Raw genomic sequence first — 27,974 nt, forward strand, 5'->3', positions numbered from 1 at the left:
CTTTTGTTGAGCCGCAATGGAGGCGTAGTCATGATTACAAAAGTCGCCAGTACGTCAGACTTGTCTAATTATAGTATGTGTGTGCGTGGATGGGGGCGAAAATTGGCGCTGTTTTGCAAGGTAATACGCTGGGAATTTCCCCAACGTTTGCGGGGAAAACTCCTCGAAATAGGGAATTTTCGTGTCTTTGGTTTGTACGGAACATCACTGCCCCCGAGCGAAAGACCGGGAAACAACGGGCAGCACCTCGGGTGTCGTTTACAAAATCCTGTGCGCGGAGTGTCGTTTGTATCTTTGCGAGGAAAAAAAAAAAAAACTACCTGAACGTCTCGAACAGCGCGATAACGACGTCCGAAAGGTGAACAAAAATTAAGAGCGCGGTGCCGTCGCCGAGCGCATTGGGAGACGTTTGACAACCAGATAAAAATTTTAACGCAACGACCATCTTGGAAAGCGAGACTAACTAAGCGAGGCCCAAAAGATAAACCGTTCTCTCGGAACCCTTCCCCCGTGTATGCACAACGACTACGCTCTGCGGCAAAACAGGAGGGGGGGGGGGGGGTCATTAACCGCCCCGCGAGTGGCTTCAACCCGCCGCTGCAACGTGGCCACAGTCCCCCCCTGAAAAAGGAACCAAGTCGGTTCCGAAACGTCGGTTTCTTACGTATTTTGCTCTGGTTAGCGTTAAAATAGTTTTCCCGGTTTACCTACCCAACCAGACAGACATCTGTCGAATGTTTAAAAAATGTCAAATCTGCTACTCTTCTTTAAACCGTTCTTTCTTTTCTACAAGGGTTCGCGCCGTTTCCCGTACCTGTTCTACCGTAGTGTGTTTCTCTTGCCCCACGCCACCAAGTCGGGCGACAACCTTACCTGGCCAGCCGGATGAGGGGCCCCCCGTCTTTTTCGCGGAAAGAGGGGGCGCCCATGGAAGGGACGACGGCATTGTTACTTTTGCGACGAACCCCATCGAAAAGGGGGGTCCGTTCGCGCTGCTGGACAGTTCCAGATGCGGAGGCGAACAGACGTCGCCTCCGTCTGCAGCTCGTCATGTGCGCGCTTCTCGCCGCTCTTTGCCGGTGCCTTCGACAAAGGTGCGTGTGTGTGGCCGATTTGTTTGTCGGCCGGGGTGAGCGCGTTGATCGCCGTTCGGGGCCTTGAACGCCGACGTCGCGGGGTTTTCCCAGCATGCTGCATCTGCAAGTGGGAGCCCCTGCACGCGCGCTGCTTCTGAGGTTTACCCCACGAGCGATGAAGCCGTCTTGCTTGCGATCTTCTTGTCGCAGTTGTTCTGTAGTGTGCAGTGTTGGCTTTTGTCGTTGGAAGGGGTAAAGCTAAAACGCGCTGAGCGCCTTCCTTCGCTGCAGCGCGCGAAGAGATCGCGAGTGTTCTTGCGCGCCTTCGGTGCCGCTATCCTCCCGAGGACGTGCATCTTTACGATTGCTCTTTACGTTACGGGAAGCAGTGCCTAGATCTTTCGTCTGGCGATCGCTACGATTGAAATGCGCTTACTTTTTATTTTAAAAAGAGGGGGGGGGGGCTTGTCGGTGCATGGCAAGCCCCCCCCCCCCCCCCCAAAAAAAAAGGGAGCGGCACGCGTGGACTAGAGCGCGCGCGCGCCTTTCCTCTAGTGCCCTTGTCAGTCCACGCGTGCCGCTCCTCTTGTCCCGCCGTAGTCAAATCGCTAAAAAAAAAAAAAAAAAAAACGACCGAAGGCTTCGGCTGCACGCGATTAGTCGAGGTCCACGATGACGTCAGCCGAGTCTTGACCAATTCGCGTGTGGCCGCAACATTCGTTTTTTTTTTTTTTTTTCAGAGAGAGAGAGGGGGAGTACTTTCCTAACTGTAGAATTTCGCTGTGTTATCGGCATTGTTTCCTCGAGTTGGCTTTTTGTACCGCCTATTTATGGGCTCTGGGGCAGGAGGGGAAAAAATTTTGCAGTAATCGGGATATTGCTGTAGAAGGGTTTGGAGGGGCAAGGGGGGTGAATATTGTGACATTTAACCCATTTTCTGTCCCCCCCCCCCCATTGGTTCTGTATACGGATTGTTTGAAGACAATCCCTTGCCCCAAATCTGTAGTGGGCAGTGAACACTCGCGAGCCAGTGGGGAGAGGGGCACAGTGATGTTCAGTGAAAATAGTTCAGTTTTGCATTTGTATGTAATACATGCCCACATACGAACACATACATAAAGAGGGGTTTTCCTTATCACCTCAAAATATTTCTTCCTACTCCACTCCTCAATATATTTCGCGTTGCCTCTGTAAGTCACTTCCTTAGTTTCACAACATCCAGCTTGCACATATTTTTGGAATAGCGCAAACATGGTATTTATTCTACTTTTTATTCTGATTTGCATTTGATAAAGATCTTGTTACTGATATTTTCAGAAAAAATAGCTTTGGAATGACATCGCACTCTGAATGCTTGTTTGTTCATTCATTGACAGGCTTCAACATCAGTGCATTGTGTGTTGGGTATAATATAAACTGCATAATGTGAATCACGCTTCTTTATGACATCAGAAAACTTAAATGGCATAATCAGGTGAAGATGCCGAGAAAGTGTTTCTTTAGATGATAAAATAATGGACGGTGCACTGACACACGACTGAACCACCTTTGTAATGAAATTGGTTCCTAGTATCTCCCTGAGATCTCAGGTCTTATTTTTCACTACCACACTATACAAATCATGCAACAGTTTACAAGGCTTTTTTGTTCTTCAGTTATCTGTTATGAAAGATCAACTTGACCAAAAATCTGCACTCTTCGGATACAATAGGTAATAATGCATTAGTCATTGTAAGAAATGGCTGTTAGTTCAGCCCTAAAGTTAGCTGGATGACAAATATTAACATTCTGCTAAGGAATACCATTCCTGCAAATAGTTCTGTTGCAGTGGACGAAATAAATGCAACGATTCTATCTGGAATTTATTATGAACTTAGTGTTATATTTAATGACACAGGGTAGGGTAAAATTTTGAGAAAATCTTAATTTGTTTTTTTTTACTTTAATTTGGAATGATAGGGCCTTCCTTGACAATAGTCAGTGCCCCATGCATTTTTGTGCATTCGGATTGAGCCAAAAATGAGGGCACCCTAAAGCTTTGCCTTCAGGAGTTGAACGCGATAGCAACATCCTATTCCTATTGCGTATTTCAAACACTTAGTGCATGAAACCTTTTCGAATTCGCTAAGCGCCCACTATACGTGGCCTTAAAGGAATAGGCACAGTAGCGTGTGTGCCTTTTGCAGTGGAGTACCAGCTTTGAACCGCGGAGCCATTCTGATAATCACGTATTCTGATGCCTGTTGACAATGGACGCTTGTACCATGCAATATTTCATGTTGCATTGTGAAGCATGTATACAGTATGCATGTGTTTGTGAAGCATAAAAGCTACTTTCACTGAATTTTTAAGCAGAGGAAGTTCTTTTCACTGTTTTTACAAGCAGAGCTGTAGCCGTGTGGTAGACATGCTAACAACCCGGGTTCGATACCCACTCGGACCCAAACAACCCTGGTTCGGTCCCCACTCTGCTCCAGGGCTTTTTTATCATTTATTTATTTTATTTGCATCATTCTCAATTTTTCGGTCATGCATAAGATGATGATTTTTCGCTCACAACTAATGATGCCGACACCGGAATTTCTGCAAAATGGGCTTTTTAACGCTATCGTGTTAAAAGGACTAGGTTTTCAAGACCAACTGGTGAACAGCCTTGTCCCCTTTTCTCAGACAGTGCACAACCTGGATTTTCTGCCTCAAGTAAACATGAAAAATCAGAACTAGTAGTTGCCCTGAGCTTAGCAGGTTTATAAAAAAGTATTTAAGATACTTTAAGGCTCGTGGTACAGTATTTTTTAACAAATGTGTCGTTTAGAGAGTCGACTTGGCATGCAAGTGGCGACACCCGCATGGAGGCGGGGTTGTGTGCATTTATTTTGAATTATTGTGAGTGTAGTTGTGCTTAATGGATTTTGTTGTGGCGGGAAAAAAATATTCTCGTGTTGACAAATCGGAGAAACCATTGATAAAGCGAGGTATAATTAGAAATATACATGGTTTGGTTACTAACGGAAACGAGACCGGGAACACTCGTGCGAGCAGTTCGGCAAGTAAGCGTCGTCCTCATTTTGCATCCCAGTAAGAACAAAATATTACCCGTATTGAGAGTGGCTACACTTTAATTTATATGGATCCTCTACAAATGGTGCACGGTATGCTGAGGAACCGTGGCATTCATAGATTGCACAATTGATCATGGTCTTTGGAATGGAAACCCTCAGAACTGCCACCTTTGAAACCGTACAACCTTCAAAAAGGCCTGCATGCCCAGAGTAAACTCTTTTAGAAAAACTGGATTTTATTGAACTTGTGTGTGAAAGCCAGACCCAGTCCCCTGTCTTGAAAGGTAAAAATAATCTTGCTAAATTCCTCAGGCTTATTGTGTGGATGTGTGATCACTAAATAGCCATTTTCAAAGTTGAAGATTTTCACTGTTGCTGCTGTCAAGGTGTTTATCCGGCATGTGTCTTGTGGCTTAAATGTATACGAGGTCTGTTAGAAAAGCATGTGACCTTTTTTTTTTTTTTGCGGGCATCTGATGAAACAAGCGCGCTTGCATGGTGACTTAAATGGTGACTAACGTCGCCCGTGTTTCCTGTTCTGTGCAGCGAGTCTGGCAGCAACAACATCCCGCTGATGCGCATCGTCCAGAGCGTGCGGCACACCAAGCGCAAAGGTGGCGCCAAGCTCTTCAAAGAAGGCTGGCTGGTGCACTGTACAGACCGGGACCCCGTGCGGCGGCGCCACTACTGGCGCCTGGACAGCAAGGCCCTGACCCTGTTCCACTCGGACACGGGCTCCAAGTACTACCGCGAGATTGCTCTGGCCGAGATTCTGTCGGTGGACCCTCCCAGGAGGCCCGACATTGGCTTCGAGCTGCGCACGGCTGCGGGTGCCACCTACCTGGTCGGCGATGACCGCGACCAGGCACGCCCTTGGGAGTTGGCCCTGCGGCAGGCGCTCATGCCGGTCGCCCGGCAGGAGGACGAAGGCAACGGGCAGCACAACACGGTCAGTTGCGTTAGCAAGGGCACCATATCTGGTTGTCCCTGTCATTTATGTATTTGTCTTTCATAGCCTTGGTTTTTTATTTTAGGTCATTCCATAGCAAACAGTGCAGCCATTTTGGCATCTATCTCAAATGTGCAAAGAAAAAAAAGTGCTGATTTATTGCATATAAAAGGGTGAATTGCTGGGATACTTTAGAAAGAAGAAATGTTTTCTTCACGTAGGAGCCTACTGACTTTCGCCTAATGTCTTCCGAGTACTGTTTGTCAGGAGATTTTGGGAGTACTGTTTCTCATTTTGATACCTAATTTGGCTTGTACATTAAACAAATTTACTGCATTTTTTCTGTCATAGACGCCTACAGAAACTTAGCCAAAATTTTCTGTTTAGATTTCTTTTCTTGTAATATTGCATTACATAGAAATCTCTGAGTAAGCAATACTTACTCTGCAAAAGGTATGTTTCGCTTTCAAAATTTTTTCAAAGCACTGAAATTCATTAATCTTACGAGGAAAAAAAAAATATTTGAGAATTTTTTTCTTGTTCACATTCAGGCACAATTCACACCATGTGGTGCTCCAATTAAATATCAGGTTTACACCGTAATTGAGAGCAAATAGTTTTGCTTATATGGCAATTTCTCTCATTACATTTTTTGTAAGCATACAGACAGACACAAAGCTGTACTTTTTTGGTTTGGTATGCGAAACAAGAAAGGACAATCGCAAGGATTGACTGTCACTTCTTCTTTTGCGTATTGGTTTTTTTGTGTATTGGTAAATTGTGCAATTTCACAATCACTGAAACGCCGTTTTTACCGCAACACAATGCTTGGTAAGCGAGAAAACGTACGAAAAGAAACTGTGGGGGAAGACTCCACCTAAAGACTCTCGCACCAAGCCCCACGATGTCATAGATTTTTAAGGCATCTACTGGGTCCTATGCAACTTCTAATCAATAAAAATGAAGTACTATACTGTCATCTTTGTCTGCCATAGACCTAGCATACGAATTTAGAGAAAATATAATCGAGCCAATGTCGGGAAAATAGAAAAAAATACATTTTGAAATTTTGGACGTCACTCGCGCACGTTTAGGTACGAAATTTAAAAGGGAAACTTGAACCATGATTTTCTGTGCTAATAATTAATTCATGACAGTGAAACTTGTGGCATTAGAGTTCTCAAAGTTCAGTCTGTCAATCTAAATAAAATCATTGTTCCTTTTCAGTCTCCCTTTAAAAGAAAACCACTTGAATTGCAATTAGAAATGCCTGTGAGAGCGAGCATCCGAAAGTTTCTGCCACACCAGTTTGCTCCCCCAGTTGAGATTCGTAGACTAGTCATCTTCAAAATTCCGTGTGTGTGCTGCGCTTTGTTAGACCACATTCAGACGAACATTGTTTGTGTTGGCTCCAGTGGCTACATGTTCTTCTTTTGCATGACAGAGCTCTGTCCATCAAAAGATTATTTCTAAAGTAAAGAATGCGAAAGGATACAAAATTTTTGCCGTTAGTGACATGCTTGTTCCATTAATATTTGCAGGACATCAGTTTACGGTACCAGATCTTCCCAGATGAAGTTCTGGGATCAGGCCAGTTTGGCATCGTCTATGGAGGTAAGTAGCACCTTGGAATTCATCGATTGTTCAAGCTGTTTTAGCTGTGGCCCCATGCAATACAGTGCAACTGAAATACAAAGTGTGGCAGCTTGGGCTAGTTGGTATGGCATGACGATAGTTATAGCGCGAGTACAAAACGACGACAGAGAGACAAGATGGACAAGAAGGTTAGTGCTCGTGTCTTTCGTGTCCTTCTTGTCTCTGTGTCGGCGTCTTGTTCTCGCGCTATAACTATCGTCATGAAATGCAAAGTTTCAAGTGTTGAAGCTTCAGACTAATCAAGTAATCGTTTCATTCTGTAATTCTCAGCACTATTCAGATTGAAAATATAATTTTAATCACTGATTAGGCTCAAATAAATATGGCCACTTATGGCTGCATTGCATATCTTTGAATTAGCGTACTGTACCGATGTGTAGCTGAAATCAGTGGTGGTACCCTGAATATCAGCTGTTCAATACTTCTTGATGCCCCCTCATTGACAAATCCAAGGTTCCCCTTCAAAATTTTTCAATTTTTCATGCGTATACAAATGTGTGCACAAACATGCACAAAGGTTGGTTTAACTCCCCCATCCCTCCCAAGAAATTTCTGGCTACAACCTTCTTTTGTCACCCTCACCAAGAACAAAAACAGAGACCAACAGTATAAAACACAAGCCTGTTTGGGTTCACACATGTGAACATATGGCCAACATGTTTAGTTGCACTACCTTTCTCAGTGAACATTATGTTACCCAGCTTTCCCTTGTTACATTTTTTTTAGAATTAATTAGTCAATCTATCAATTGTAACCTGCAGGTGTGCACAGAACAAGTAGCCGTGCTGTGGCCATCAAGGTGATTGACAAGCTGCGCTTCCCGACCAAGCAGGAGGCACAGCTGAAGAACGAGGTGGCCATCCTGCAGAACATCCACCACCCGGGGGTCGTCGACCTCGAGAAGATGTTTGAGACAGCTGAGCGCATCTTCGTCGTCATGGAGAAGCTCAAGGGTGACATGCTCGAAATGATCCTCTCTTCCGAGAAAGGGCGGCTCTCCGAGCGTACCACCCGTTTTCTCATCTACCAGGCGAGTGTAGTTGCGTCCTCACATTATCCACAGTGGCAGATTTCTATGTTTGAGGTGGTGTTACGCAGACCTGTTTAATTCACTACTTGCAACTACGAGTGCCGTTCTCGTAACAATAGGATCATTCTGTTATGAGAACCACCTGGCGTGCACACTAGGTGGGCCATACGCTAATCCCACTCATTCATTATTGCTCCTTTTTAGCCATTTGTAATTTTTTTCATGTTTAAAACAGCCGAAATTGTTTTTTGTGGGAAAAACCACGTGAGCAGTTTGTGGAAGAATAGCTTAAGTACATTTTGTGATACCTTTAAAATGCATTGTATGACTGTTGTTTAATTAACTAACTCATGTACCCACTCCTGCTTTGTATTGTCTATGAAGACAGCAGTAGTACTTGTAAAATAAACAATAAATAAGTTGACACATGGGGACCTGTTCAGTTTGTCTACAAGAAGTAAATGCTTGAGCTATCAAGTTTTACCAGCTGTCTTATATGTGGGTGCCTTTGCTGTGATGTGCAGATTCTGATTGCGCTCAAGCATCTGCACTCCAAGAATATTGTGCACTGCGACCTCAAGCCTGAGAACGTGCTGCTTTCCTCGGACTCGGAATTTCCTCAGGCAAGTCGCATTCATCACCTTGTCAGCTGGTGCTTCTCTGGATTGGTGTCTGTTCACTCCAGTGGTTTAGTAGCTAGTGTGTTACACAGCTAGGCTCGAGAGCATGGTTGGAATGCCCTGCCACAGTGGCCATATTTGCCAAGGACAGGTGTATCAAGATGTAAGCACACTTCGAAGAATCCCAGGTGGCCAAGATTACACCAGAGTCTCTCACTATGTTCTACGTCATAGTTGTATGTAAAATGCTAGAGCTTAATATTAATTAACTTCTTCACCCGATGCTTCTCTGGGGAGCATCAGCAAAGGATTCCGCTTTTGCTTTTTGCCGTTCAAAAAAATTCACTAAAGCGCGAAGTTTAAAAATTCATAACTCTTGTATAGCACCCGCGGTGGATAAACTATTAAAAATTTTGACAAACCTCATGTGCGTGTGAGTTGACAGCTAGCATAAACTGGTTACAATGTTCGTAAGAAAATTTCAAAACTCCTAGTATTCACAAATCAGGGAAGTATTTCAAAACAGTCCAGATTACCTTATTACTATTGACCACTTTAGATGTATTGTTAGGTGCTGTTTACAAAACTTGCATGCTTTTTTATTGTTGACTGCAACTTGTGAACTGGGCACTATAAGTGACTTTTCATCTCGCTTTTCTAATTTTATGCATGTTTGAAAAGTGGATGCCATAAGTAAATACCGTAATGCACCTCCGACAGTCGCTAAATTTACCATTGATTCATTTGATTCAGTAACCTGTTGCCATGAAAAATGCTTTCTCTGTTCATATGTATCTAGTACTTTCAATGTAGGAGTCGCTGAGCTAAGGCATCCTATCAATACAATAATTGAACACCACTTTTATTTTCCTGCATTCAGGTCAAGCTGTGCGACTTTGGCTTTGCCCGCATCATTGGCGAGAAGTCATTTCGGCGATCGGTCGTCGGCACCCCTGCATACCTAGGTACACTAATATGCTTGCATTTTCTTAAGGGGAGGACATGGCAATGGGAATTGTGATTTTGGTCAAAATGCTCAATTTTGCTGTTATTTTTTTTTCTGCAGACATTAGATCATCTTTTGTGTCATAGGGAAATATTAGCCCAACATAAGCAGTGAAGTTGAGGAAGAAGCATTTTACTTATGTGCCTTCATAAAAAAACTATAAGAATATCATGATTTAGAAAATGCAAATCTGCAGCTTTTGCTTAGCACAGTGCCGCCACAGTGCCATCATTGTAACGAGGACAGGCCAGAGCTCAAGATGGCCACAAATCTGCATTTCTGCAATGAAAAGTCGAACCAGCGTCCTTTTGAAGTCTGTTTATCATCTTTTAGCTCCATTTTCTGTGAGTTACATTACATTTCTGTGAGTTACAATCGAGCTCCATTTTCCGTGAGTTACAAGCCGACAGAATAGCATGCCCTGTCCTGTTGCATTTATTTTTCTGTCTATGTGGGTTGTGTGCTTTATATTTCTTGAGTTACATTTTCTCAGCTTTCATTTTTTGAGCAGTTGCTGTCAGTCATCCCTGTACCATTTCAGATACAATACAACCGATTTCAGCTACAATCTTAGCACAGAAAATCGTACCTGCATGTTAAATTTATCACTTTATCTCTATAAATAACAAATAGTTTTCATTGCTACGTGCTATGGCTGGCTTTGAAGTGTTTGGCATCAGGAGTCTGCTAGCCTGACATAACCCAGGTTTGGTTAGCTTAGGTGAGGCATTCCCACTACTGACACCTATATGTTCTCATATAAAGGTAGAAATGTGGCAATTCGGCAAGTGAGAACAAATGCAAAATTATAGGGCCACAATATTTCAGGAAGTCATTAAGAAAAGAAACATTTATTGTTTCGCTTATGCAAGAATCAAACCTGCACCTATGAAATAAAGAACAAATATTGAGCTTAACTTTTTGGCACCACGAAAACCTCACTTTCAAATGAGGCATGGTGGAAGTCTAATTCGTGGGAGAATGCCACACACAGAAGATGCCCGAATGTGATTGTGTGCTTTTAAAGATTTATTTAGACGTTGTTAAGTTTGGCCTGGAAATGCGTCTGGGCAGACGCCTTTGTGCGAAAGCCGATCCACTGAAGAGGTTCTAAATCCCTTCGGCGCCCAGTCTGACCGACGCTGCCGAAGATTTGAGCCATTAGCCAGACCAAGCAGCAAGCAAAGGCGAGTTCCCGTCCTTCAAATGCGGACCCTATTGTCGTCCCTTCAAGCAGCAGTGTGCCTAATCACCAAGCCGACCGGCCGACTGCCTATGCTCGTCAGGCATTGTACGTGCTAGCCGGAGGACGAGACGTCGTGTCCCCAAGACGCCGTTAGTCGTTCGAGAGAGGCCACCAAAGACAGCAAAGGGACCAGCGGCCACCGCAAATCGCCCCGCTAATTAAGCGAGCAAATCGGCAGACCCTTTGAAGTATGCGGCCTGGATCGTGGGAACTCTCGACTAGTGGCACACACACGACGAGGAAGAGCCCTGCTGGCGCCACCACAGTGCAATGTTCACGTGGACCTTGCATGCTCGCCCCCCCTCACCTGTGTGTGCATGATTGGTGTTCGACTCAGAGAGGAGGAGCCCGACAGGGCATAAAACGACGCGGCAGAGTGCTGGACGTCGCTCTGAACTATGTAACGTTCAACCACCATGCTCGTGGTTTGTGAAACCACTAACTATCCCTTATTTTCTGTAAATATGTGTAAATAGCACCATAAACCCTGTTTTGTTTTTCGTATCCTCCAGCGTCCTTCCTTCCCGACCCTTAACAACTGATGGCAGCGGTGGGATGCCATCAACAGCGACCTTCCTTCCCATCTCTAACAACGTATGCTGGTTTTATGAGAACTTCTAGCTAATTGGTCAGAGAATTGGATGCTGAGTGAATGTCTATATCATCATCCTTGCCCTGTTTTCCAAAAATCCTGAAGTTGAGTTGAAGTCCAGCAATTTTGTACGGAGTACTGACCTTGAACAGTAATACCACGGGGCTCGTAGATGTAGAAACAGGGGAGCTACGCTCACTTGAAGGGACATTGAAAAGAAAAACAGTCTTTCCAGTACGTATAAGCAAATTACTCCTTCACGATAACAAATATACCATGCTTGCTGCTACAAGACGCTTGGGAGGCGAGAAAACTAACAAAAAAAGCATAGATTTTTTTACAGCTTCTGCTAGAATGTACATAGTTCCTAATCAGTAAACATAAACTATGTTGTCTTCTAGGGAAGCCAAGAACATAACGTACCAAGTTTACGTATATTTCACTAATCCAAAATGGCCAGAATACAAAAAAAAAATTAATAAATGAAACAATTGAAAAGTCATGATGTCAATTTCAAAGATTTCGGCGAAAATGGTAAAAGTGATTCTTCTGACATTGATGTTTTCATAGTGGTGAAATTAACAAAACTACAGTTTTCATATAGTAATTTATCAATATAATCTTATTTGTTGTTTCACTTCAGCGTTCCTTTAATTAAATGATGGAATTCACTTATACAATGGAGCAGCGAAAGCATTCGAAAAGTTAATCGCAAATGCTGCTGCTACTCCAAATGACACATTGCACTTCTTTCCTTGCAGCACCCGAGGTGCTTCGTAACAAAGGCTACAATCGATCCCTTGACATGTGGTCCGTCGGTGTGATCATCTATGTCAGGTACTGTCGTCTTCAGGCTGTAGATCTGCAGTTTATGTGTCACGGTTCAAAGCATATCTTCCACTGTACGCTTCCTCAAATCTAGCTGCATACTAAATGTTTTCACACGAAATGTTTGCAACTAAATTCAGTAACTTCGAATAATAATACTAAGCTATCCCTCAAGTAAATGCAACTGACTGTCATGAAACAAAGTAGCACCTCACATGAAAATTCCCCCTCGATATCTAGTATTTCATCGTGAGCATATTTGCTCTACACTAATGTAAGCTGAAAACACTTTTCAAGATTTACTTTGTTCTATTCATTTTACACCCGAGTTCTCCTGTGTTGCTTGTTGCTGTTTTCGTGTTTATGCTTGGGCTGCTTCTTGCAAGTAAAAACTGTAAAATTCAAGGTAAAAATGCAAGGTAAAACTGTTTTGTTCTTGCCAGCCTTGTGGTCTCTTTTGCACATGCTTATTTTTTGTCAACTAAAATTTTTGTTTTCTTGGGAAGCTGTGCATGTTCCTGTTCCTACTGTTTCGATTAATACCACATTTTGTTTTCTTATAAAGTAACTATTGATCATTAAGTTCTTAAATTCCAGCAGCAATAAAATTTGTAACCATGTCAAATAGTTCCAGATACTGCACGTTGTGGGAATTAAGGCTAGCCCGCTACCTTTGCGCGGGCTTTGCCGCCTTTTCTGCCGTTCTCATGTCCCGACATATCTCCCGTCCTCTGCTGTCTGCCGCGCTGGGAAAGGGGAGTGACGTTTAACCCCCTCATCCGGTCGCGGATGTTGACTGTGGTGCAGCACGCGGAGTCTCTCGAGAGGCTTTCGCGTGCTGCGTCGGGAGCGGGCAGATAGAGACTCTCCGGGACTGCAAACGGTGAGCCACGCAATCTTTTCCGTTCGTCGACTCCTGTCGCTTGGGGGCTCGCTCGTCAGACTTTCCCTGACGGCGCCTCGCGCCCGAGGCGAGCGCTCACCTTTTGTTGCCCCACTGCGTACGCACGGCCGAAGGGTGGTACGGTGTCCTAGTGCGTGGCCTAGCTACGCCGACCCGTCTCCCTCCGAAGCCAACGCAAGCGCCTTTGCTCTTGCTCAAGCAACCGGGCCTTGGTCCCAGTGCCTCCGTGGATCACCTTTACCACGGAGGTGTGCTCGTGGCACCCTGTGTAGTACTTTTATGCCTGTGGCGTGGGTAAGCCCATTTGCTTTCCCGCCGCGCCTTTGCAACGGGCTGTACTGCGTTTGGTGTTGCCATAATAAAGTGTTGCGACTTTGAGCACTATCGTGTTCTCGCCACGGCGACGGTTAACGCGTGCCCTGCGGCTCGCTAAGACCGGACCCACGCTAGTGGCCATACTCCTTCGGGATACGTGTCACTACACTGTACGCAGTGGGGGCAACAAAAGGTGAGCGTTCGCCTCGGGCGCAAGGCGCCGTCAGCGAAGTCCGACGAGCCCCAAGCGACGGGAGTCGACGGACGGAAAATATTGCGTGGCTCACCGTCTGCTGTCCCGGAGAGTGTCTGTTTGCCTGCTCCCGACACAGCGCGCGAAAACCTCTATGAAGACTCCGCGCGCAGCGCCACAGTCAACATCCGCTACCGGGTGAGCGGGTTAAACGCCACTCCGCTCTCCCAGCGCGGCAGACAGCAAAGGAGGGGAGACATGTCGGGACATGAGAACGGCAGAAAAGGCGGCAAAGCCCGCACAAATGCAGCGGGCTAGCCTCAATTCCCACAACGTGAAATTGGAAAAAGCTTGTGTGCTTGAACTATGAGCGAATGTGAAATATGGCTGAAGACCATGAAAATAGCCATTTCTGTTGTTGATGCTGGTTATTTAGACACCACCATCATCGCTAGGTTTGAATGTGCAACCTAGTGTGATGAAATCCAATGTAGCTTTTCAGCATGAAATCAGATTTTGTTATGACCATAGTGCATTCAACGTGGTAGAGATGATGTGCCAAAATTTGCATCATGTTTGCTAACCTCCAGATGTGTGCGTTGGACAGTTACCACCCAGTGAGGTATGTTAAGATAGCTTCAATAATGTCCTTTGTGCTGCTAATTCAACAAAACTGAAAGGCTATTGGAGTTTGCCATTAGTCGGGTGGTCTGTTTAGGATACGACCAAGGTTCCACAAGACTTCACACTTTCCTGTATTTTTTGAGCAATGAATTTGACTGACGGAAGATCTGCTTTCCTCTGATGCAGTTTAAGTGGGACATTCCCGTTCAATGAAGAAGAAGACATCAACGACCAAATTCAGAATGCAGACTTCATGTACCCCCCCAATCCGTGGAAGGACATATCCCCAGAAGGTAGGTAACTTCCCTATTCAGGTGTGAAACACGCGATGCTAGTGTGCCATTTCTCTAATACAGCTGACTCTCATTAAACAGAATCTGGAGGGACCAGTACAATATGTTCCGTTTAACAGGAGTTATGTTTACAGAAGACTAACAAGGGTGCAGTATACCAGCACAAAACCAATCTTGCCAGAAGTGTTTGTTTCATTTAAGCAGAAGTTTCATTTGAGAGATTTCTGTTTACTGAGGGTCAGCTGTTATAACTTAATCCTTCATTACTGGGACTCGCCGATGTTGCCGTGGTCGGGATTATTCAGCATGTTTGAAAAGTGGTGCTGAAAGCACTCTTGTGTGAGCATATGCAAAGTTAACAGGCAATACAATAATGAAAGTCTTTTGCAAGGCTCTCTCATTGTGTTGAGCATGCGTCACATAATGTGAATTGCCACAGGACCCCTATTCCTTGAAGTGCTTTTGATAAGCCAGAATGTACTCTTATTCAAAACTGAAACCTCTTTGAATTCACTTAGCTTACAGAGGCAGTTTCTGTAAGATGTGAGTATCAGTTCTCCGTGGCACTAAAGGCTTGTATGAACTCTTTCAAACGGTCCGATAAAAACATGCTGTTCTCAGAGATGCTGCATTATCAAAAATATGCATGAATGAAACTTTATGAGACAATTGAAAAGGAGCAGACAGGTTCGAAGGTGAAGAGCTACTGGGACATAGCCCGAGTGTGCCTGTGGAGTTAAATACATAAGCTATAATGAATGAACATCACGGATGAAGCATGCTTGTGCATTGACATTTGCATAGGTGCTTCTTGAACTTTGTTACTGGTATGGTGAGCATGTTGCGGTGACTAAAGTGTCGGGAGGGAGGAACTGAGGGTTGACTGCGTTGTTTCAGCGGTTGACCTTATCAACAACTTGCTCCAAGTGAAGACAAGGAAGCGCTACACGGTGGACAAGTCCCTAGTCCACACCTGGCTGCAGGTGAGCTGCTCCTCGCAAATGTCTATGCGTGTTCAGCGTGATTAAGATGTAAAAGAAGAGAGTTCAGCCACTTGGTTTAACGTTTGTTGGGGGTGCTATTACCTCCTGTAAAGCCGTTTGCGCCTTATGGCACGCACGTCTTGCTGATAAGCCACATTTAGGTTTAACAGTTGCCCAGCGGTAGTTAGCGCAGTTCTTGCATGTCTTCATCATCATCATAATTAGTGCAGTAACGCCATCAGCGCGTCGCCTGGTGGTGAGGCTAGGTGGCTGCACAGAAAAGATAAGGGAGTCCCTTTGGCGTTAGGGCGGCAATCGCGATGGACATCAGATGGGCATCCTGCAGAAGGTCCATAGAGTGGCAACGGCAGGTCATGTTCCATGCTGAGGCGGCACCAGGGGTAGACAGGAGGAAGCAGGGGTCCTTCAAAAATTTTTGCCTGCCACCCCCCTCCCTAAAAAGAAACATAGTCATAGCACAATGGCTAAGTTCTCTGCCTCCCTGTCTCCTCTGAAGAAACTCGCCTACCGTGGGTGCCCCCCGGTAATATAATCCTAGTGCCACTCCTGCTCTCGTAAATCCCTCGGAGTGAGTCAGCCATCGACGACGGCGCATTCGCGGCACTTTGTTGTTGTTTTGTTTGAATGTCATATTGGAAATATTGATAAGGTTGTTTTAGCGTGTCACTAGTGATGTATTTCATTTGGCTGATGATATTGATTGTAAAAGTAGTTAAATAAATGCACAAGTGTTTGGTGTGGTTTCGCCATGACTGCTGTGTCTCAAGAGTGGCATTCTGTCATCTCAGATCGCACACATTCTAAACGGCATTGTTAATGACCATTGAAAATGTGGCAAAGGGCGACAGCAAGGAAACTGTTGGGCTGGGGCCTAACCGCATTAGGGCATTGAACTCTCGACAGCTAGGAACCTTTTGTGCATCTAGGTAACGCTGAAGTTTTATGTTGAAGCAGTTTAGACGGATAAACTATTCTTCAGAAGCCCTGCTGTCGTTACTGCCACCACTGTACATTTAGTAGAAATGAAAATTTTTATATTTTGCGAGAAAATGTCCACATGAAATTCAATGTGATTTCGCACTTTTCAAAGTGTTTTTTTTTTATTTTGGCTGTATTGGCTTTAAAAAGAATTCTTGAAACTTGGCGTGTTAGTTCAAGTCTCTGACCTCCCATAGATAACAATGTACTTCGTTTTTACAGATTAAGAACTACTGTTGATGATGATGAAAAACATTTATTACAAAAGAGAGAGGTACGGGGCCAAAGCATGACCCTGCTACATGGTCGGCGTCCTTAGTCCGGGACACCGCATGACGAGGCCCCTACTCGCGCCCGTCTCACCAGAGCCCGTTGAGACTCTAGTGATGAGCAGTTGAGGAGGGCAGTTGAGGAGGGCAGTCTCCCATGCCTCTCGGGAAGGGGTAGGGGAAGGGGGTAGGTGGGGTTTTTTCGTACATGCCCATAGCATGTGGAAGATATCACACGTCTCCCCACAGTGTGGGCACCGCCCATCTGTGTTCGCATCGAAATGCTTTAGGATTGCAGGACAGAGTAGAGTACCTGTCTGCAGGCGCCTTAGAGTTCGCTCTTCCGCCTTACTCAGCCCCTTTGCAGGAGCCGGGTAAAGACGGTGAGTGTCACGATAATAGGTGAGAATTTCTTTGAACCGCAGCAGCGGTGTATTGGCCTCAGAGTCATAAGAGCCAAGGTGAGGAGCCCGGTGGGTAAGCGCTCGGGCGGCCGCGTCAGCGGCCTCATTACCTCGTAGGCCCTGATGGCCAGGAGCCCATACGATGCGTTTCGGGGCTGGATCAGCGAGAGCCCGTTTTAGAATTTGGCTGGCTAGGGGGGATATCTCTCCTACCAAGTAATGAGTACATGCTTTCCTGGAGTCCGTGATGATAACTTTCGAGTTGGGGAGAACTACTGTTGGTTCTAGTAGACACTGCCAAAATTTATGACATCACGACTAATGGCGCAGGAGCTTCAAGACGGCATTGCCACCAGCATATCCTTTATTTTGCACATTTTCTAGGTTATAAAGAGTCTGCTCAATTGATTTGATGAAGGCAGTAGTGCATTTAACGAGACGTTGGAAGTGCATTTTGGCAGGAATTCTGCTATATTTTTGCCCTTATAGAAATGCTTCCTGCAAGCAGATGATTATTACCTGTACAGTCAACTGCCCATTTTTTGGGCCCTCTAGGGAGCGAAAAACCGTCCAAAAATTCGGGCAGTCCGAAAAAATAAATGCAAGCAAAAAAAAACACATTATTTTACTGATAGTTTTCAATGCAAGCAAAAAAAACGCACCATTTTGCTAATATTTCTCAATGCAAACAAAAAATGCACCATTTCACTGATATTTCTCAGATCAAGAGGGTCAAGGTCGAAGTACCAGACTTCCGGAACTCTGCCAAAGCATCAGTGGGGTGGCTCTAAAAAGAGCCGTTAAAAAAAATGCATGCAGCCGACAGCGGGTGCCGTCAGGGCAGCCGATGTTAAAGCTGTGGTGGCTTGAAAAACTTGTTGATCCTTGTTTGAACGCCGTTCCGCTTGCATGTGATCACATTCGCCTCGATCTGAGCAAGGGTCATGTCATCGCTATACACCGATGACAGTGTCATCAATGCTCGCATCGATTCGGCGGCCGTAGGTGGCGCAGGCGTTGGTTCCTCACTTTCGACATCAAAGTCGTCTGAATCCGTCTGACAGAAGTTTGCTGACGAGCGTCAAAGCACCTACGCTTAGCATTGCAGAGCACACTTCACACGATCGCACAACCACGCACTAGGCTAGCCAAACACCATGTGGTCTGTGTAAACAAAACGGCGCGACGGCAGGTGACGGTGCCTCGGGTAGAGTGTACTGGAAGTGTAGCCAGCGTGGCCAGACCAAATCGGTGTGTGACGGTTAGTTCTAGTTCGAAGTGGGGAAACCCTTCGCGAAAGCGCTGCGCTAGAAGCCAGAGTGGCACGCACGAGCACAAGCGCTAAAGTGAAAAGAACTTTATTGGCGCCAAAAAATTTCCGGGTGGATAGTTTTGATTGTCAGCGAAGCCCCCTTGCACAATAAACACGGCCAGTGTTAGGAATCTCGTAGGCCGTGTGTGTTTTCGCTAACGATCAACGAGTCCAAGCAACAGATGCCGCCACAGTGGATCGGCGCGCTAATTTATGCGATCGTAATCGCGTGTGACGCAGTTGTGGTGGTTTCCACTGGAGGTCAGTGGTGGTTTCCGACCTTCTATCGCGTCCAAAAGTCCGAAAAATTGAACTCCGAGGGTTTCGGGCGTCCGAAATTTGAGACTTCCTTACACATTGATTCTATAAGGCTCGTGGCGGTGCCGCGAAGATGTCCGAATTATCGGGCATGTCCGAAAATTTGGGTGTCCGAAAAATCGGCAGTTGACTGTAATTTGAGTAAGTCTTTGTCAAGAAATACATACTGCCTGTACAATAAACCTGCTTGTACATGCAGCCCGTATTACAAGCAGTATGTGCGGCCTGTAATGTGTGCAGCCTGTAGAGAAGTATGCGCCGTCTGTGCAATTATTAAATGATTAGTTACGTAATAATTAAATTAGGCACTGAAAAACACACTTATTTATTCTAACATGTTCATTTGCTTCAAATTTTTTTGCCAGAACCTTGTCATCACATTATGTAAATTTCACAAGCATATAGACAGTCTATCATGATGTGTGTTGCAGAGGGTGATACCACTCCTTCAATAATATCCTTATAGTCAAAGTGATGTGGGCTAGTTGGTTTGGGTCACTTGCATTCATATTCGTAGCGCAAAAAAAGAACCAGTCAGAGACACAGATGGAATACATACACAGGACTAGCGCCCATCCTGCATATGTGTTCCTTATTGTGTCTCTACCAGGAGACACGATACTACGAATATAAAATTTTGCACTACGAATATGAAATCAGATATCCTGGTAGTGCTGTAGTGCATGTGAAAAAGTTAATGAAGAAAACTATCATACGTGTGCAGGACTACCAGACATGGTGCGACATTCGCGAGCTGGAAAGCCAGGTCGGGGTTCGGTACCTGAGCCACGAGTCAGATGACTCGCGCTGGGAGGCGTATCGGCGCGAGAAAGGGCTGCAACCGCCGGCGCCCGCCCCGCCGTCCACTCCGGCGCAGTCGCAGCAGCAGTCGCAGCAGAGCCTCCACCACACTCCAGCACGATCACGACTTTCGGTGCAACGGGAGGAAGAGTCGTCCCCGACGTGCGGTCGTGTTCGCCTCTGACCCTCTGCCGACGCGGTTTCCTATATTTTTCCCCAATGGGGGTAAAAGGGCTAGGGTAAACAAGGTCCCGGTACGCATCTGGAGGTGGCACCATTTGCCGCTTTGGGTGTTTTGTTCCCTACGGTTATCTCTGCTGCTGTCTCTCTTTCCTCACTACTGTTGGCAGTAAGACTACGAACAGCTTACATAATTGCCAATTTCAAAGCCTTTTATCAGCCATATTCCATTGTGAAAGAGGAACGGAAGGCCTGAGAGGTAGATGGTGGCAAGGTGAAAAAGAAAATGGCGCTACCTTCAGGTATTGCTGGACCATGAGTGTAGATGCATTTACCGCACTGGGAGAGAAAGCTCGCCGCAGTGGTGCGTCTCAACCAGTCATGAGGTCTTGCTAGTACGTTCTTAGTCGACCACCTTCACAGGTGGTACACCCATGTGGCACCACACAAAGGCATGAACCTTAATGTAGTCGTGATTGCTTGCAGGCACCGTGAGCACCTTGGCTGCCTATGCTATATTCAAAGCGCTCGGCAACTCCTTAGTGTGTGGCACTGATGCAGCAGTGGATTTACTTTGTGTTGCAGGCGTTCGTAACCCTTCTAGAGCTAAACAGTAGACTGGTAAGTGCTCAAATAGCATTTTGGATTAGTTTCTGTTAAACCTCGTATTGTCAAGCACGACTCTCCTCTATTATTCATGAAAAAGTTGAAATGTACAGTCGAGAACAATATGAACACCGAAACCACCTTTAAGAGGGAGGCCATAGTGGCTAGGTGCACATATCAAGCGCAAAAGTTTTTTTTTATAACGTTAAACAATCAAGTGGGAAATTTTGTTTTGCAAATCAGTATGACATATTCGTATGCACACGCGACCAGTAATTATTGCTTAAGCAAAAACTCGGTGTTTCGTCTTGTATACACGAGTCTGCAGAAACCCCACTGAAACATTTTGAATTTGCCGCAACTAAATGGGGCACATTGTGTTGCCTGCTGTGTTAAAACTAGCGTCCAACGTTTGCCCACAATGCAGGCAAGCAATGCTGCCTGCTTTGTCGCAGGCAGAACCTTTTCTTTTGGGTTGGGCCTAGTCCTGAGGGCGTAATTAATCATACTGATGATTGCCTACAATCAATCAATAATAATATAGTAACGAATCTGTTCACATTCCACCGAGTATTTCAACAATGTAATAACTGGTTGAAAAAAGGACTTTGCAAGTTTTTTACAACCTGTAGAGCCAGGACAAGCATACCACGTGAAAATTTTTAGGAAATCAAAACATACAGACGTCTCTCTTGGATCTATGCAGGACATTCACAAGTGCGGTATTTTACTTAAGTTGCTGCATAATAGTACCTATGTAGAATGATGATGATGAAAACTCTATTACTCCCAAAAGAGGGGACCGGCCAGAGGTCGGTTACGCTGCTTAGAGGAAGTCAGCAGGGATCACTTGGAACGCGGCGGCCTCCAATGCGCGTAATTTGTGCACCAGCAGCTTAGCACTCTGTGTTTATTGTGCAAAAGCCTTGCCAACTCATTTCCTCCATCATATCTTTCTTCTGCCTCATGATAGCGAAGCAGTGTGCAGTCCTTGCAGTGTTTGTAATGGAAAGTTATCGAACATTTCAGCCATGCCTAGCTCTACCATCGCTTGCTGGCCTGTTGCTTCTAAGGTTCTCCCTTTTTCGTATGTATTAGCCAGCAATAAAACCTTTAAAGGGGTACCAATACCAATTTACAGAGGTGAGTTTAGTCTGTCATAAAAATCTCCTGTATACAGAGATGGCCTATGAGTGATTAACGTTTTAAGACATTTTGTTTTGACATTCAAGTAATTTTGATATGGCACACCTACTGACATTGACACTATTATGATGTAAGGCTACTGTCTCAATTAGAGCAACTTCACGATGCTGTCCAGCTAATTGTGATGACGTCAGGCATGAAAAACATTCAAAATAGCTGTTTGTACGTAACCAACGCAGCTACGAAGCGGAGCAGCTGTGGAAATATCACGACATCTAGCGCGAGCACTTCATGAGAAGCGCATATGGTGTTGTGCTGTCAGGGTACAGTAGGAACCGAAACTAGCTTTTAAAAACATGCTGTGATTACTTTTTTAGGCTGCAAGCTCTTACCAGTTAATTTTCTAGGCTCTTGAAGGCCTGGCCTTTCATGCGACATTAAAAAGAATACTAGTACCGAAATCTTTCGTGTCAATAACCCTATAGACCCTTTCACTGTTTACAAACAGAGGCCATTGATCACATCCGATTTTGCCTACCGGCGTGCCTTAATAGCATCGGGGAACAAAAGGAGCTTTAGAATATAGCCCGCTGATTTTCTACGGTTTCCTTTTTTTATTTGGCAAAATATATTCAAATGTTCTTTTGAGCTACGTAAAATTTATAAAAGATTTCCTTGTACTTTATGCACATTCATTTTATGTGAAAAAAGAAAGAGAGACTTTCCTTATCATTGAATAGAACTTGAAAACGTGCTTTCAGTTTCGATGTTAGGCGCTGGCAAATGAGGTGACGGGAAGTTTTTGGGATACAACTCTTGCAACCTTGAAACCGTCTATAACATACCATTTATCGCATGCAAGATGCTTTCAAGGCCACAAACTTTGCGCATTCAAACCATAAATCTGCTTTGGTAGCATTCAGTGGAAAAATGAAATGAAACTATGCGTCCAAGCTGGACTAAAGATAAAATGTACTGAACACGAGATCAAGTTTTACCTGTAACACTTTCATCCTCCTTCACAACAATCTAGCACTGTTAGATTATCTGATGTAAAGGTATGATTGCGCTTTAAATCCAACAGGAGGGTTGCAAGAATTTTTCTCTCAATTGACAGTACAAATCGAAAACTCTTCAAGCTTTAGTGCTATTATGTATGTGCCTTGCAGAATAGGCTTGGGTTTATTGTTGAGTGCCCCCAATTGATTGATTTATTTGTCAAATAGAAATGCCCACCATGAGCAAATCATCATTATTATTATTTTTTGTAATATAGCTTGGTAGCAGTTTGAGGCTCTGAAAAGAACACACATCATTGTGATTTTATTGAGTAGGTTTGATTTAGTTGTTGCAAAGCTACATGATCTTGTGGATGCTCAAGTAATCTTCAGCCGACAATACTTATGCATACAGGGTTCAGCTGCAGCCATTTTGAAAGATCTGCATAGGGTCCATGTCAAGAGTAGGCAACCTTGTCTTAGAAGACCCTAACTGAGCACTTCTCTCTGCTAAAATCTCGTGCAAACATTTTTCTTTATTTATTTCTGCTCTACCTCTGAAACCATTACTGGGATGTTCTTTTCTAACTTGTTTTCACAGAGGTGCTGACAGGGTATTTGTGTACGGTGCCAAGTCTTGCCTGAAGGTTACAGCGAAACCACATCAGGATGCAGACATGCTGTTAGTACTGTTGGTGCACATACAAACAGACATGCGGCCGGAACTGCAGCCTAGGTATAGATTCTCTAAAAAATGTATACCTAAGCCATTTACTGACAGGGGAGCTTACTCAAAAAAAGAAAATTTCACCGAAGATTGAGGAAAGCCTCGAGCGCTTACAACAGGCATTGCCCAAGGGCTGGATGATGGTTTTTTGACGTCTTTAGTGATAATTTTGTCCACTTCACTATCAATTACTTGACGTTCCTATTGAAATACACGATATGAACGCCAGCGTATAGGACTGGCATCAGAAGTGTTGATCTGGTGAGTCACGACAGATGTTTGGTCAAGAGGGTGGTTGTCAAAGTCGAAAATGTCGCGATAGGATGTTAGCAGATGACGGAGGCCAGTAGCTTGGACAAGGGTGAGATCGGGAGCGATCATCTTGTTAATGTCATCTGGAGGCTGAGTGTAATTACCATCATGACATGAAGATGTAGCATTAGTGTCCAAACCAACTGTCAAGCAGAGCTATGGCAGCCAAACACATGCCTTGCGATATAACCTTGGTTAACAATATTGGCACTGCATGTGTCTATCGAGTAGAAACGTGCACTGTAGTAAGCTTTGATGAAGGCTTTGCCAAGGTGTTCCCTATCTACAACATGTGCATAGCCTTTTAATGTGGTTGCAAATTCGATCGAAATGGCCAAGTAACCATTTTATTCCATCATGTTTTGGGTGGTAGTTGTGCGACTGGCATATGATGTGGTGACATTCTGAACATTAAGAAACGTACTTATACGCCTGCTGTATATTGTCAATAACGCAGCACTGTACCAAGTGCATTACTGGTTAAAAGGCTAAATAAATCATTTACATGAGGAGTTAGCTGTTACATTTAAAAGGATGCTAGACAACAGAATAGGAGCTGCATTAGTAAATTGGACGTCCAGTACATCATGAAAGCCTACGATCTAAACCTAATGTTAGGCGACGCTTGGAGCTCGCCTTTGGGCTGATGATGCAGGTATCTTTAAGGTGTTCCACTGTTGAAAAAAAAAATTATAATGTTATGGATAATCTATGTTGAAGTCTGTTAAACTTTTGATTTTGAAATCGGACTGTATTTTGTGCTGAAGGAGCCAAGGACAAAACTTGGAAAGTTTTAAGGACTTTTACAGTGCCATAGCTTTTTGGAATGCAACAAAAAATGTATAAATTCACATCGCCTCTTTTTTTTTTTCAGCACCGTTTTCAAAAACCAGAAGCTTAGTTTTCAGCCTGTTTTCTGTAGTAGCTGCTGCCACAACACTAAGAAGATTATCAAAGAACATTCCTAATATTCTGAACTCAATCTTGCATTTGTGCCTCTTTCTAAGCACTCTGTACTAGCTCCGCAGCATTTGTGTGCCTGGTAGCTGTTGCCACGTTGAGAAGGCTAGTAGAAGTGAGATGCACAAGTCGAACTGTTTACCAGCAAACGACTTTGTGACTGGTTGAACAGCACTAGTGCACTTTCTTTCGACTTTCCTAGCTGTCTGCGAGTGAAGTGAACTACACAAAAAGCAATGCAGGGCGTGGCCGCCGACATGACACGATGGGCTGCATGCACATGTCGCCCACTACCCATACGCAGTGCACATGTGCAGTTGTCATAGGAAAGGGGTCTCAAACATGGCTGAGCTGGCGGGCCAGAGTCATGAAATTTAGTGTCACGCGAGGGCCAGGAAGATACGAGAGTAGTTTGTACATAATGTCAGGTAACATTGCCTTTTCAAATAAGACTCTTTCGAAAACTTATATATGGATCATTTCTGAAGGGAACTTAACATATTTGCACAGTGCAAGAAAACGAGTGGTTACGGCATAACTGCACAAGGAAAAGACACTGGACTTCCCATGGAGGCAGAAATGTTGTAGGCCCGTGTGCTCAGATTTGGGCGCACGTTAAAAAACCCCAGGGGGTCGAAATTTCTGGAGCCCTCCACTACGGCGTCTCTCGTAATCATATGGTGGTTTTGGGACGTTAAACCCCACATATCAATCTAGACACTGGACGCAGTTACCCCGTAACTACTCGTTTCCTTGCGCTGTGCAAATGTGTTGATTTCTAATCACCAACTAGCCCAAGCATCTGTCTTGTGAAGAGAACTTGATGCCAACATATTGGCAACAATCTCCAAAATGACTAAAATCTGGACACCGATTCCATGGTTATATTTCAACACAATTAAACCGTGTAGAATGCCTGACGGTCAAAAAGAACACTTGAGACAAGTCGGGTGTATTAGTTGACGAGTCATGAGCGCACTAATTAACAAAAAATGTATATATATATATATATATATATATATATATATATATATCTGTAGAGCAAAGACAGTGTTGATGTGTGGGTCAGCCAGCTGGCAAAAAGTCCAAAAGCCGTGCGTTTGAGACCCCTGATTGCAGGTGTTGCACGAGAATCCCCAGCCGTCCGTCCCTCTCCTTGGTTGTGCTGGTTGCGCTTGCTCTTCAGCTGCAGTTGATGAAATCCTTTTGCAGCACTGCGGAAGATGGCTGTTACATTTAGTACACATGCTCACTAGCGAGTTACAGGCACCGGCCCATGCAGATTAGCTTGGCAGTGAGAGACTTTGCAAGAATCGAGCCCTCAGATTTTGTTGTTGTTGTTTAGTAACATGCAATGCCAACCAGGTCTTGCTTGTGGCAGACTTTTTTCTGACCTTTTCTACTTAAACGGTTCATGATTTTGTGTGACAGTGTTTGCTGCCTCACGGCTTACCTACTTTATTTGAATATTCGTGGTAGCGACAGATCTGCTCAGTGTTGGTGGTGCCACCTGATGGTTTCAACTGATTGTTGGAAAGTGAGAGCTGAGAATTGCTAGCATTTTTTTAATCATAATATCATCCAAAGATGTGCCGACAGATTGGGTGAAAAATTACGTGAAAGCCAGCCGTACGCTGGTCATTCATCCACTAAGTCGGGTCGGCAAAAGAGTGAAGGCAACATCTGCAATGACCATTGTTCAAGCTGAGCAGCTTCTGTATTTACGGAGTGCTCTAACCCAATTACTGCAGACTTCAAACGAGGAGCTGATACTGTCGACACAGTGACCAAAGCACAGTGCTGTTTGTATAGACAGCCAACAAGTGATGGTCTTGAAGACAACCTTGCCATTCCTTGAAGAGTGTCCTTGAAGAGTTTAATGGGTTTTTGTGTTTGCTTTGTTGTGGCAGCTGAGTTATGCTAACTCTGCATGGGGGGGAGCCGGCAGTGAATTCTGGGTGTGCTTCACAGTGGATAGACTCTGACGTGCAATCAACCAACTGAATCCAACAAAGATGACTTGTGAGAGGGCGGGGTATTGTAGATTGAACATGTTCTAGTTTTTTAGTAATAAGACTACGACTTTCTTTGCCGCCGAACTACATGTACTGCACAGAAATGACGAACAGGTGTGGTTTCAAGGCTCTGTGTAGGCTACTTTGCATCTTTTTTCTCAAGATTCTATTGCTGGTCTGCCACTTCTTTGGACTGCAGGCTACCAGGGTAAGCTGGCTCATACTGTTATGCAAGGTCTAAAAGAGTGGGACGGATTTTTGTGTTTCGCGAGGGGAACACCGGCGACTATGGAACAGCTGCTGTCTATGTGAACAACGAACAAATGTGACTCAAGCACGAATTTCTCCCTGTTCAGCCTTCCTACAAGTGTTCAGTCATTCAGGCACCCTTAGGGTTATTGCATGAAACTCTACACTAAACAGCATTTCTTGACATCCAACATTTTTTCTTCCTTTTACTTACAAGTGCATTCCATAATTCTGAACTGTGCAAAAGACACAGGTCAACAAATGGATGGGACTCATGAATTTTTCTGAATGTTCTAACAATGTGAAAGTGGCTACATTAGTATCGATCTCATGAGCAGCACTTGAGCTTGTTGGCACATGAAGGCTGTGAAACAGCATTAAGTTTAGCCGAGTATAGAGCTAGCAGTTTCATAAAGTCTTGTCTTGCGTCCTCTGTGATTACTATAGGTCACTTGATTTCACTGCATGTAAACCCTTTAATATAGTCACTAAGCAAACAGATTTGAATGAATGAGACAAAATAACTGGTCAGAAGAACATTTGGTTACTACAGTCATGTAGACCCAAAGCTCTTAATATTTTATCCCCGAGCATATCGTTACGAGATGAAAACATGAACATTTTTCTTTTGGCTAGGTTCTTATTAACTAAGGACTGGTTTAACAGCAGTTGTTAGCGCCAGCTTCTCATAAGTGATTTTTGAGGATGCCAGCTGGGTGCATTCTTTAGCTGAACTAGCTAAGAAATGCTGTTGCGCTAAAATAGAGTTCACATTGGCAGTGTTGTTTGTCAGAGCTCAACCTTTTCGTTCACCTGTGTCTCTTGTGACATTTGCGGTTGTGCATTGAAAGCAAGATGCCCAGTTCTCTCTCACTGCATTCCACATTGCAGGTGTGGTTTCTTGTTTTTCTACAATGCAGCTGACCCCTTTTGGTATTTCTTAGCATAGCTGACGTGGCATTGCTCCGGTGATCAGTGAGACCATAACTCTACATTCCTTACTTTATACAAGTGGCACGGAGCGGCTAAGGACAATCCAGAAAAAAGGCACAATTTCCGATGTCTCCCGACTGCCACAACATCTCCACACATCCCCGGGCTGTGCATTTTCAGCCGTGGCATTTTGAGCAAAACTTGTTAGAGAGTGTGTATGTTAGAATGGCATGTGTTCTGTAATCTCTTGCCTGTATTTTGTTTTTCGTATTTTTTTGATACATCATACAAGCACGTTGCATAAAGGTCTCTACACAAATTGAACTTGTGGTTTTCTCTTTCTTTTCTGAAGCAATGTGTACAATTAC

General features: G+C 44.4%; 1 protein-coding gene across 3 annotated transcripts in view; it reads left to right on the plus strand.

The window, feature by feature from the left end:
* The window catches only part of LOC119165154 (serine/threonine-protein kinase D1), a 62,802-nt gene extending 34,872 nt beyond the window's left edge, over positions 1-27,930 (plus strand). For all 3 annotated transcript variants that reach the window (XM_075870817.1, XM_075870818.1, XM_075870819.1), the window contains 9 exons: positions 4,685-5,087; positions 6,629-6,701; positions 7,505-7,773; positions 8,298-8,396; positions 9,274-9,358; positions 11,999-12,074; positions 14,288-14,394; positions 15,292-15,377; positions 19,404-27,930. In XM_075870817.1, coding sequence (XP_075726932.1) covers positions 4,685-5,087; positions 6,629-6,701; positions 7,505-7,773; positions 8,298-8,396; positions 9,274-9,358; positions 11,999-12,074; positions 14,288-14,394; positions 15,292-15,377; positions 19,404-19,664 — 1,459 coding nt within the window. In that variant the 3' untranslated portion in view covers positions 19,665-27,930. The remainder of the gene's footprint in view (positions 1-4,684; positions 5,088-6,628; positions 6,702-7,504; positions 7,774-8,297; positions 8,397-9,273; positions 9,359-11,998; positions 12,075-14,287; positions 14,395-15,291; positions 15,378-19,403) is intronic.
* The last annotated feature ends 44 nt before the right edge of the window (positions 27,931-27,974 follow it).

This window comes from Rhipicephalus microplus, chromosome 8 (genome assembly GCF_043290135.1).
Source record: "Rhipicephalus microplus isolate Deutch F79 chromosome 8, USDA_Rmic, whole genome shotgun sequence".
NCBI classification, from domain to species: Eukaryota; Metazoa; Arthropoda; class Arachnida; order Ixodida; family Ixodidae; genus Rhipicephalus; species Rhipicephalus microplus.